The sequence below is a fragment of the Protobothrops mucrosquamatus genome, unplaced genomic scaffold (genome assembly GCF_001527695.2).
Source record: "Protobothrops mucrosquamatus isolate PMUCROS unplaced genomic scaffold, P.Mucros_1.0 scaffold205, whole genome shotgun sequence".
NCBI classification, from domain to species: Eukaryota; Metazoa; Chordata; class Lepidosauria; order Squamata; family Viperidae; genus Protobothrops; species Protobothrops mucrosquamatus.
The window spans coordinates 571,945-584,805 of record NW_015386560.1 but is presented as its reverse complement, the minus strand read 5'-3'; the positions used below and the strand labels follow the sequence as shown (position 1 = coordinate 584,805).

The window sequence follows — 12,861 nt, the reverse complement described above, 5'->3', positions numbered from 1 at the left end:
GGTCTTCTCTAATATGTTCATTAAAAAATTATGATGCTGTAGTTCTAAAGGTAGCCTGCAGTTCAGAATGAAACAGTGCCACTTGTAACAACACACTCTTCAGTTCACAGATAGTTCCCAAATTTTTCTTGATGACCATTGTGTTACATGGCATTGAAAATTACCTTTAGATAGTTGAGTATATGTAGATGCATCAGATGCTCCCAACTCTAGTTGGAATAATTTATCTATATAGTAGCTCATATGGCATATCATACATGGACTAGTAGTAACTCTTAATATCTGCCTCTTAATATCAGCTGTGAGTGGCATAGAGCTGTTGCATTGTGCCCTGTTCATGAACATCCAAAGGGCAAACAGAAATGCTAGATTGGATGAGTGTGGTCCACTCTGCCAGTGCTCGTGGCATATCACTAGAGCTTGTTGTAATGCAGGGAGAGTTTGGCAACACACACCCCAGTCAAGAAAGTATATGCAAGCTCCACTTAACTCAATTGCCTGTGACCCACTTTCTCGCAGTGGCAATCTAGCAGTGTGAACAGGCCCATGAGCTGATTGTGGGGCAGGGGAAAAAAAGAGTATGTGAGTATATTGCTTCATTTCAGTTGCAGTATTTGCCTGGGAGGGATAACACAAATCCACAGTTTTGTCTGTAAGCCCTGAAACTCAGAAAACTAGGAAGGTGGAGACAAAACAGTTCTACCATTTCATGGGGATGTGCTATGTGAAGGTAAAGGCTTTGTGATTACTGGGATAGTTTTAATTGTCCCAGTGGCTCTTTGCCCTTGGGATAAGCTTGTTGGTAAACTGGGCCAGGAGGTGTTAGCTGCAAGAATCTCCCTCTACCAAGAGAAAACAAGGAACCCAGTAACTAGATGAGATCATCATCACTGTCTGCTGAGATCCAGGTGACTGCCTGGTCACCTTTTCTCCTTCGGAGCCATGGCCTTCCAGACATTGTTGAGTCACTATAGAAATCAGATGGGTGATGACAGGACAATCTCCACAAGCTTGTAAATGGGTGTCTCAAGAAAGGCAGCTGCACCTGGTGAACTTGTGCTTAATCAGCACCTATGTGGAAATTGTTATTAGGCTTTACCTCATTCTTCATAGGCATTCATGCTCTGCATGAGAATTAAGAATAGGCCTAAGCCAAAGGCAGACAACACTCAGCCCTGGGGGGGGGGGGCAGAGCTGTCCCTCTTCCTAATATCAAAATGCCTCTGTAGTAAATTCAGATTTCTAGTAACAGTGGAGGCCCCTGCTATGTGAGGACGGGGTGGGGAGGGGGAAGGGAGAGGATGCAGGACAAATACATGGGAGAGAAAAGAGTGAAAAAAAGTTTTTTTTTCCTCTCTACTCAACTTTAGGATGTCAGATACTCCCCCCCCCCAAATTTCTCCTATGAGCTTCTGACATCTTGGTAGGTCAAGCTCAAATTCAATATTATAAATGTACTACTACACTTTTAATACTATAAATATAAAATTGCGCCCTGAGAGTCTACATCTATCTTGCTGGAATGTACTATATGTACCACCACTTCCAGCAACAGTTTGTCAGTTTCTTCAAAAAGCATGCTTGTTAGCATTTGAGAGTAGCATTTCAGCTACTCATTCACTGATATGGATTATCTGCTGGGAAGTTCTGCACAAGCCATTCTGCCACTTCCTTCTTTTGCACAATTCCCATGCATTTTAATCAAGGCTCTTGCCAATTAAATCCTTTGTGTATGGTGCTGCATATCTCAATAACATTCTGAATAGTAGCCAGCATTCATCATTCCTTGGATGGGTGTTTGGGTTTATTAAGAGATGTGTTTGTGAACAGGCCAGTTCTCAGTTATTATTATTTTTTAGTTTCTGAGGTGCTTTGTGAGTTTGGGGAATAGGTCTTAATATTTACCCTTATTCCAGTGTTCAATCCCAAGATACACAGGGGAGAGCTTCAGATGAGTCAGACTTGAGAGAGAAGACATGGTCATTTAGAAGCCACAGCATGTGACGACATGCTGGCAAATATTTGAATATTCATTCTAAACTAAATCTAAAATTGAGGATAAGAAGGCCTTATCAACCAACCAGATCTAAAGTCACAAATGGGACCAATGAAATCATTCTGTTGGACCAGAGATAACCGTATCAGATCAGCCTAGAATTGCTTTGCTGTTTAGTAAGTCAGTGTGTTGGCTGTACTGCAAGAGCAACCCAACCGGTCACTCAGACCCAGTGACAGAATAGCCCAGTAGGGTTGACTCTGTCCTCATTTCCTTGTCTTGGCACAGAACGCCGTGTGAGAGGAGCCTCACGTGCACAATAGAAGCCTGTTTGTAACAGTAACCTTCTGGCACAATGCCCTGGTTCTTATGTAACACCCGGCTGAGGCTGCTGGAGGGAGGGAGGAAGCCTGAGAGTGGAATGGGGAAATTATTCTGAGGAGCCATGTCACTCAGGCAGCACATGGGAGGGCAAATGTGCCTTTGGTTAAGGCTAGCTGGGGCAACTCTACCTTCAAGCCTAATTCCGTCCGCACCCTGGTTTCTCGCCCTAAAAACTTCTGCCCAGTCCCTGCATTCCAAGAAATAAGGGTGGGACTTGCAGTCTCCAGATGAACCATCTGCTTTCCCATCAGACGTTCCCCTTCCAAACCCAAACAACCAGTGATCAGAGAAGGTAAAAGCCAAACATGCTGTACAGGTTGGTTTATTAACATGACAATGCTTCTGCCCGCGCGTAAGCCAAGGGACAAGTTTGATGGTCCAAGAGAAATACTTCGCAGGTAGAGATTACGTGGCAGTCAGCTTCCTAGCTCCTTGGGGTGGGAGATAGGGCATATGCCTTTATTCACAGTACAGACAGTACAGCCAGAGTCTTTCATCGAGCACTCATGCGTTACATCGGAGAGGGAGAACATTCATACACATACAGTACCTTCCCTGTAAGGAAGGTGCTCCAACCCTGGAGGTTTCCTCCTGTCTCTCTAATTGCTTTGCTCCCTTATAAGGAAGAGCTCCTTAACTCTGGATTTGGGAGGAAAATGAACTTTGCAAATAAAATGCTTTCCCCACCGACATATTTGCCTCCTGACTCCCTTCCCCCAAATTTAGGAGTTCTGCACCACTTCTTTTCAGCATCTATATAGTACACTACATTGCAGTCTTGCTTGGAGTAAACCTGGTGTCTAAGTACTGTGCCAGCTCTCATACATCTGGGAGAGGAGTTTTGTGGGCCAGTTGTGCTATTTAGGGCCAAATAGAATCTGCCATGAACCTTGCCAAGCGTGCCAGGCTGCGTAGCTCCAGGCAGGCAAGGCAGCTCTGTGGGGCTGCATTTGGTTTAGCGAAATGACTGAAGAGCATGGAGGTTGCAAGGGCTCTCGGGGACTCATACAGAATTGTGCTATCCGGATAAATGGAGGAGCGTGAATGAAGAGATTAATAGGTTAATAGGATTGGAATTGAGGGGAGTCAAAAGGGGAGAGGAGAACAGTCTTGTATCATAATTTAGCTGATATTTGCATAGAGAATACCTCTCCTTCCAGGTGGAGAGGGAAAGCATTGGGGGGAAGGGAGACCAGCAGCTACACCAGGCAGTAATTGCATCTGTGCAGCACTTTTTAAAACCACTTTGATATACTCCTAATGATATGGTGCCAAATCTGGGTTGCTAAATTTGAGAGTTGAACTTCTTTTTCAAGGGAAAGCAACCAAGTCTCAGGATGAACAGAGAAGGCCAAGAGAAGCAGGCTCTTTTTTCTCATTCACTGGGCTCTATTCCATCAGAACTGGTATCTGCAAAACGCTTCTGGATAAACAATATATTAACTGCAACCTGATTTGAAATCATAGCTGTACACTTAAACATGACATTGCTAATTTACAGCAGTCATGCATAATGACATCTTTGCCCAAATACCAATGACATAAATTCATGAGTGGGCAGGGTGGCAACGTCATGCATTTTGACCAATGTGGTCAAGCAGCTACCTTAATTTTACAGGATCCCTTTATTGCAACCTAGCAGTGTACATGAAGCTCCTAGTGCTTGCCTCTGTCTCTTTAGCAGTGCCACAGTAGTTCTGTATCCTAAAGGGACACACAAAGAGGCTTACATGCCAATTCATAGGCCAGTGATGGCAAACCTTTTAAAGACCGAGTGCCCAAACTGCAACCCAAAACCCACTTATGCATCTCGAGTGCCGGGTGGGTATGGCCCATTGGGTGGGTGTGCCCCATTGGGTGGTTGTGGCCCATTGGGTGGGCGTGGCTGCGGTGGTAACAGCAGACTGGGTGGGACTAAAAAGTTCAATCAATCAATTCCAATTTTGCAAGATCTTTTTTCCCCGCAAGAAGTTGAAATTGATTGATTGAACCTTTTGTTTTTTGCACACGGCGGCGGAGGCCTAAAGCAAAAAGGTTTTATAAAACCCAACTGAAGGCCTAGGACTGGGGCGACGGCACGTGTGCCCACAGAGAGAGCTCTGAGTGCCACCTCTGGCACCCGTGCCATAGGTTCGCCACCACTGTCATAGGCTATGCCCATTTTCTTCCTATTCCTGATAGTCCTGGGAAGCCAACCAGGTTTCCAGTGTCAGCTATTTCAGCCTTTTCAAAAGAACAGGGAGAGGGAAATTGAAACAGGATTTTGAGACCTATTCCCGCACTTTGAACTGAGCTCCATATGCACTTCCAGATTTACCAGTTTAGATTGCAGCATCCTCTCCAGTCATTGTCTGTTAAGGCTTTTGTCAGAACCCCCAAATCAGTCTGAGAATCCACTTGCATAATGGGTCTATCAGACTGGGAGTGAAACTAAGTGAGCTCATTAAGGGCCATGGGAGAGAAGAGCAAAGCCTGTCCACAATGAATTAGTAGCTTGGGATGTTGTGCCTGCCATTAGAGGCAAGGATATTAATATGAAAATACGATTACTCTTCCAAACAACACTAGGGGCAGGTTGAGGTTTTATCCATTACACTGCAAAAAGACAATCAGAGATATTTTGGATACCTAGTATGAAACACTCCAATGGCATCTCCCTTCCACAATACACCCCTGCTGAATAATTATCCAGAGCAAATCCCATTTCCATTGAACTTGCATAGTAAAACTTCCCAAATATCATGCCCTTAGATCAGAGGTGTTCTCCATCAATATTTTTGATTCTACAAATCCACTGCTTCAGGAGACTAACTTACCATGTCTTCATGATAGGCAGTCTCTGCCTTTTCAAAAGCTTGAGACAAGCTTTTTGTCCCATTCAGATATACATTAAAAAAAAAACACCAGCTCCTCTTTGGGATGGAACAGATTTACAACCCCACAACTAAAGGCTGACCTACTTACTTCACCTGATAAGTCATTTGTTATTTAAATTGCTCACATGGGAAACACATATAAAATCCAATAATTTATCATTGAAATTAGGAAAACAAAATAGAATCAAGAACCAGACGTTATCCAGGTGGGAGAACTGTGGACATGAATATTGGAGCTGCTTACTTGCAGTTCCTTTAATGCTACTCTGACAAGGTCCCAACAGCTCTCCTGTCAACTCCCCTGCCCCAGTGCCAATCATTCCGTGACAAATGTGCGTGACATTGGACCCTTCCCTCTGCAGTGCAGAGATGCAGATAAATATGCCACAAGAATTTTCACTGGACTTTTTGAACTTTGTGAAGGAGCAAAACTTGCTACATTCAAACATGGCTTGGTGTTCTGTATTCCAATTCTAATTTTTTTCCCCCTAAACATCAATTCTTATTATTTTTTTATTATACAGATTTCAAGAAATAGCCCGAAGCACAGTACAATGGGTGTGAGGTTGGGGAAGGGAGTGATCACAGTATTAACCATTTCATGTATAGTTTTACTTGTATATATATATTTATATATATATTTGTATTTATATTTATATAAATATAATATATATATATATAGTGAGAGATATGTATAGGTACTTTACAAGGCTTAAGAGCAGACATGCCATTCACAAAGGGATGGCTGAGGGGGAGGCACTGCTGCCTCTGCCCTTCGCATTCACAGAGAGCTTAAGGAGCGTCCCCTTCCAGCTCTGTTGGGAACGGAGCTTTGCTACCTTACCGCTCTCATCACCATGAAGGCTGGAAGGCAAATACGACACTGGTGTTCTACTAGTATGGGTTCCGGGGGCCAGGAGGGTGAGAAAACCAACTCTTCTCTGGTTCAGTGAGCAGCCCCTTTCTTCTCCAGAGTAGCGGCAGGGGGCCGGGGCGTATCTCCTGCACACTTGCTCCCTGATGCCAAGACAGGTAGCTCTTCTTTCCCCCGTTTTCCCTTTGCGTCAGCTGAGCTTCGCTTCAGTCCGTTCTTGGTTTCCTCTGGGCAGAGACAGCTGGCGGTTTTTACACAGGTTCCCAATGTGGTGTGCTCTTCTACAACCTCCAAGATCCACTTCTCCTTGGGCGAGCCAGTCTTGTCTTGGACAGGCTGAAGAGTGGCCTTTCCTGGAGAGCCAGGATCTTGGGTCTCTTTCGGTTCCAAAACAATTGGGACAGGGCCCCGCGGAATCACATCTGCCTCCAGGCTGCCTTTTCTGCCTTGCTCGTGCTCTTGAACAGGGCTCAGGGCTTTTGTCAGGGCTCGGTTTGCTGCTGCAAAAGCCTCCTCGGTCTGCACACCTTGGCTCCTCCTGCAATCCGCAGGAATCGCATCTGATCCCCTTGCTTTGGCATTGGTCTCCGAAGCTGCCTCTCCATCTCCGACCCCAAAACTAAGGGGGGATTCCTGCCGGCCCAGGCGCCGGGTGGCCAAGGGCTTTGGAGTGCCAGATTCACTGGGGCTCTCCCCATCTGACTCTGCTAGGCTGTGAAGGCCAGGCTCCCCATAGAAGTCTTTGCGGTATTCAGAGTGCACCACCTCCAGGCTATGTTTTCTCACTACCACCTTCTTCTCTGCGCTTAGGAGAGAGCCCAGCTTTTCCGCTGATTGCACCCGCTTCAAAAGTGGCGAACGAGGGGGCTCTGCGCTCTTGGGGCGTGGCCGTACCACTGGGGGTGAAGAATGAAGCTTTGCAGGAAAGCTCTGGGTGGTGTTGGAGCTGCCCACGGTATGGCCGGGAAGTGGCGGTGGTGAGGACTGTGTAGGTGACGGCGTATGTGCCAGTGGTGAGAGGGGAATGTTTCCAGCTGACTTGCAACGGGCAGAACGATACTGGCGGTGCAGTTTGGGAGACAGGCCATGTAGAGTGCTGGGCCGCATGTGGTGGGACGTGGTGGCTGGTGAATTGGGCGTACTGGAGGCTGGGGAACTGCTCTGAGAGGAGGCCCCTACAAAGGGATAAAGAGAGGAAAGATGAGATGTACCACGGAGCACTCTCGCTTGCCCCATTTACAGACTCAGGAGAGGTTGTGGGTTCCCCTGCAAGGAAATGACCCAGGGCTTCCATCTTACAGACCCACCTGAAGATTGACCAGGGCATGTTCCTCATGCAATTATTCACACTTGCATTTTTACGCTGATCTAGATACTATGGGGTACTATGGCCTTGTCTTTGGGGTAATGGAGCAATTTGTAATTGCTTGTTTGTGAGTTGAGGATCCAGTTTAGGACCGCCACTGCTGAGACACTTATGTAAAATAACAGTCTGATTTGGGGGGGGGAGGGTAATGACATTATTTGAGACTGGGAAAAAGGGTAATAGATTGATAATTGAACCACCAATTTAGAAAATAGTCTACTCCTGTTGCCTCTTGTGCCTGAACTTTACAGGAATGCAACCATGGCCTAGATTTAAGGATCAGCATAGTTTTCCCTGCACACATTTCTTTGGATACTACTGGGAAAACACTGCTGGGTGAGAGTGATTGTTAACTCATATAGCTTTTGTTGGGGCTCTGAAGCAATTGTACATAATCAAATCCAAAGTATTGCACAGACCCAATTTTCATTATTTCTTTAAGTGAAAAATGCAGAGTAGAATCTACCGATTTCTCTCAAACCTACTGACTATTAGTTGCACAGCATTAGGTGGAAGGACCACCATGGAGATTCGAACTTGGCAACAGAAAAGAGGGCTTTACAGAAATCAGGCTCTTTAGACAATGCTGACTTGCAAATGCTAGTTAATATAGTCACTGGCCAATCCTAGAAATTATAGTTCAGCAATCTTTGGATTACTGGTTCCCCATCTGAACTAAAGAATATCACCCTTTTTTATGAAAATAAAGCTTGATGAAAAAAGAAGCCAGATGCCCCAGCTACTCTTCAGTCTTCTTCAAAGGCCAAGAAAAATATTCCCAGCATATAAGGGTGTCACAGTCTGTCGTAAACAGTTCTCATTATACTCCCTTCCCATCCAACCCTGCCATTACCAACCATAGCTGTCCTAACCTCTTACCTAGGTATGCAGAGTCAGGAGTGGAGCGCAGGCTCTGGGTGGGTGAACGGGCACCCAGACCATGGGTGGGTGAGCCAGGCAAACTATCACTGGAGGATAAGGAGCGATTCAAGGATGATAAGCTACGGCTGGTGTGCAGCAAATTTGATTGTTTGGTGATCTTGCGGAACAAGGAGCTGCGCTTCTTACTGCCAGAATGAAGAAATTACATTCAGCAGGGAATTACACTAGATCAGTGGTTCTCAACCTTTTTAATGCCGCGACCCCAACCGGTCGTAAGTCGAGGACTAAACCGGTCGTAAGTCGAGGACTAAACCGGTCGTAAGTCGAGGACTAAACCGGTCGTAAGATGAGGACTACCCAACCGGTCGTAAGTCGAGGACTTTCCCTGCCCGGGAGCACCGCGCATGCGTGGTTCTGCCCCCTGCGCCGGCCGAGGAGTAGCTGGCAAGCGTCAGAGACGGAGCAGGCCGACCACCAGCTGGCCCAGCCCAAGGGAGGTAAGGCACCCGCCGGAAAAGGGGAAAAAATGGCGGACAGCCTTGCTTGGTGACCCCCATGAAATGGTCGATCGACCCCAAATGGGGTCGCGACCCATAGGTTGAGAACCGCTGCACTAGATGAACTCCCAAATCTCTATGAACATAAGAGGGGATCAAGCTATCCTTGATACACCTTGCCTGTTCCTGTCCTTCCCATCCTCTCTATGCAGCTCACCTCTCCTGCCCTTCTTTGCTGGTGCTCCTCTTGTTTCTTCTAGCCATTTTGGACTTGTAACTGCTCTTGCGGGCTGGTCCAATCCGGATGGAGGTGTTCTCAAAGGGCGTAGTAGTCACCATCACCTTGTTTCCACTCTAAGGGAAAGAAAGGTAAGCTGGCTGTGGGACAGTAACAAAAACACAGGGTCTCGGTTCCATCGGAGACTCTCCAATTTCTTGCATACTTCTGCTTACCTTCAGGATGAGTTCCACCACCTCAGTGTGCACCAGACCATGCACTGGCTCTCCATTGACATGAGTAATGAGGTCTCCTGCACACAGACCTGCTTCATGGGCTGGACCCCCTTCCTCCACATGCTGCCAAGAAAAAAGCCAAGAGAATGTCTCTCAAGGTTGCTACCTCCCATTGATTCATAGGACAATAGCTTCATCGTTGTGACAGGAGAGTCCTTGCTGCTAATTTCTATCTCACTAGCCATATGGCTCTTTCTTGACCATTCTCTTAAATCTTGCAAATCCAGAATGTCTTCTTACCCAGACAATGTGATCCACGCTATAGACATCACTATCTCCCAGATACACACGGATGGCACGCAGGGTGAAGCCATACTTCTTGCCTGACCGTTGGATAGTGATTGGTGAGCGCAAGCTGGTGACAGCAGGAGAGTAGTCTCGGGATGGGGAGGAATCTCGGGATGAAGGATTAGAGGAGAGTGATCGGGGAGACATTGGGCTGGCCAGGGGTGAGCTGCTATGCTGCTCCACTGAAAGGAGAGAGAGAAAAAGAAAATTAAGAGGTTATAACGCAAGATACTTTCCATGGACACAGAGGACAAGCACACCACAGGGCTCTTTGCTTCCCTGCTGTAGTTAACTGGAGATCAGTTTCTTGTGGGGCTTGGCACCAGCCTAGCTTTACCCTCTTATTATTTTCTGACAGCCCCCGGGACACAATGGCATAGGAGTGGTACAGAATTTAGAACACTTTGAGGGAGGAGGGGGGCTACTGGAGGACAGGTAACCTTAAGAGCTGGTCAGTAGAGGTGTCTAGTGAGACAGGGCTAAACGTTTGTGCAGGCTCCAGAGGTAAACAAAATCCAGTACAGATAGTCCTCGACTTATGACCATGATGGAACCTGCCCATTATGTTGCAATGGCCTGCAATAAGGTTCCATTTGCTGCTGTAGTTTGTGGAGCCTCCTTGAAAAAACAGACCCCCTTACAGTCTTGCGAGAAGTACTATTTGCTTGCAGAATAGCGTAGAGAAAGCTGAGCTGAGCTTTGCATTGACCGGGCTCCTCCGTGTGCTGGTCACTTCTGCCATCTGGCTTTAGGCTTCCTTGTGTGGCCGAGTGGCTGGCTTGGGAACAGGCCAAGCCTTGCCGGGACCCAGTGGGATGGGTGAGGGAGATAGGTGGGGTATCCCTGTGGTCGATCGTAAGGATAAACAATGGTGAGGGCACTGCAGCAGCAGTGACTTTGAAACCAGCTCATAAGTATCTTGGGGGGCGGGGGGAAGGAATCTGTCGTAACTTTGAATGGTCATTAAGCAGCCAGTCATAAATCGAGGATTACTTGCATGTGTTTTTCTAGCTGGAAAGGGAAATGTTTCCCCAAGTAATGCATCATTGGGATATTTCGGGTCACTCTCAAGTACATAATATTAACCACTGACACATACAGGCAACTACGAGGGCTGCGTGTATGGTGCATTTTCAAGCTGCACATAGGCTACCCTGGCACAAAATTCGGCCTTCCAATTTCTAGCCGTTGATGACTAGATACAACCGAATGTGCACCAAGTGAGATCTTAGTGCAAGTTCAAGTTCTGAATTCAAGTTCTTGCTACCGGTCAGGTGAGGAGGTTTTGGGTGCCTCCCCCTGGGCTTATTTACCTCTTCTCATAAGTAACAGAAGCAGAGGATTTGAACAGAAATATCAGCCATGCAAAGAACATTCTATCAAGCAAATCTGCTTCATTTACATAAACCCTACAAAAAGTTGCAGCATCCCACTTCTATTGTGACAGGCTTTTTGCAGAATACACACAGCCCAGCAACTACGCTAGAAGAACCAAAGGGCGGGTTGGGTGGGTGGGTGGGTGGAATAGATCATGCAAAGCCACAAGACAACCATTATGGGGACTCTCCTGAAGACAAATTCGGTATTGATTCCTATTAGAGTGGGGGAGAGAGAATCCCTGTACCAAGGAAATGGGGAATCTAGAGGAGTTCAGTGCTCTGAAGGATGAAGGGAACACAGCGCAAGAGAGGAGGGTCTTAGGCCAGTGGTCTGTGTGGTGCATAGCCTGGTGGGGCAAAGAGAGAAGGTGACTGGAGGGTGTTAAGTGAGTGTGGGTGGGTCAGGCTCAAAGGAGGATGCCATTTCTAGGGGTCTGGGTGTTGTGTGTGGGGGGGAGGGATGAAGAGGAGGAGGAGGGGCGTACCTGTGGGGATTATGACCGACAATGCAGTAGCTGAGGCAGATTTGATGACCTTGCCCCCTGTGCGGGAGCTGCGCTTCTCAGCCGTGGCGGTGTCCCCTGAGAGCTGTTGGTGCCGGGCCCGACGCAGCACCAAGTCATTGGTAGCTCTGGGGGCAGATGGGTCCAGCTCTTTGGGGGGCTGTAGCTCACCCGCTTTTGATTTATCGCCTATTGGGGAGGGGAGAGAGAGGGATGATGACTCAAGCCCTAGATCACAGGACCACACTCAGGGACCCCCACCTCCAAGCAAGAGCCACAGGACACCACCACATGAACTGCCCACCATCACCACCACCCCACAGAGGGCATTGTGAGCACTACAGATCCACCTCTGTTCTTTGAAGGACTGTTGGCAAATAAACCATAATGCTGCTCATCAAACCCTTCCCACAACAATAGCCTCCATCAATCTGGTGCTGTCCATGTGTTGTTTCAGAACTCCCAGCCAGCATCATCAGAGCGTTCTGGGAAATATAATGCAGCAGGTAGCAGGATTCAGTACGGAGTTGAGATTATGATATGAGTGTGCATGTGCCTGTTTGTGTGCGTGTACACCGAGGCCTTCTCTGCCTTATCATGTAACCTGAAAGGCTTAAGCTTAGGTTTCTGGTCCACATACTAATAGGAGTGTTATGAAAAGGAATGACAAATGATGGCTGCTGACCCTTTAAACTTTGAAACATGCTTGCCTTGGTATTGCTATTGCTTAACTCCCAAGAATGCTCTTCATGAGCAGTACAGTCTCGTGGTCTGAAAGAAGGGGCTGTTGCACAAGCTAGGTTGCCACAGAGTCCAAGCTGTGCAGTTAGATTCTTGGGCTGCTAAACTCTTAGAAACCTTGCCTTTTTCGCTGGCCTCTTAGATAGCATGCAAAGGGATGGAATGGGTCCTGTTTATTCCGCTTGGGACTCCATAAAATCACCAAGGATCTTATGAAGAGGTTTGTGCCTTGCAACTGGCTCTGTTCCACTAAGATCAGAACCATCTCTATATCGGTTCTCAGGGCATTCGTAAAGCAGAGCTGGAGTTTAATAGGTTGGGAAATCCCAGCTTGCAACCTACCCTTCAGGGATTTCCAAATTCAGAACAGTAATGTTTGGAGGCACCAAACACTTACAATTCAGCAGTCTATTGCTGTAGTGTAGAGGAACCAGGTGAGGAATCAAAAGCCAAGCACAATGGGGAGCAGACTTCGTGTTCAGACAGGAGGCAGAGCTTGTACTGTGCAGAGTTTCTTACTAAGCATGTCTCCTAGTTCTCTTTTCCACATTAAGACATACCT

The 12,861-nt window shown here is 47.0% G+C and overlaps 1 protein-coding gene across 1 annotated transcript in view; it reads right to left on the bottom strand.

The window, feature by feature from the left end:
* Positions 1-6,202: 6,202 nt before the first annotated feature.
* The window catches only part of MAST1 (microtubule associated serine/threonine kinase 1), a 53,390-nt gene continuing 46,731 nt past the window's right edge, over positions 6,203-12,861 (bottom strand). Inside the window, exons 21-26 of the mRNA XM_029283737.1 lie at positions 11,541-11,747; positions 9,629-9,858; positions 9,329-9,451; positions 9,093-9,229; positions 8,376-8,563; positions 6,203-7,305 (exon numbers count right to left, since the gene is read on the bottom strand). Of these exons, the coding sequence (XP_029139570.1) occupies positions 6,203-7,305; positions 8,376-8,563; positions 9,093-9,229; positions 9,329-9,451; positions 9,629-9,858; positions 11,541-11,747 (1,988 nt within the window). The remainder of the gene's footprint in view (positions 7,306-8,375; positions 8,564-9,092; positions 9,230-9,328; positions 9,452-9,628; positions 9,859-11,540; positions 11,748-12,861) is intronic.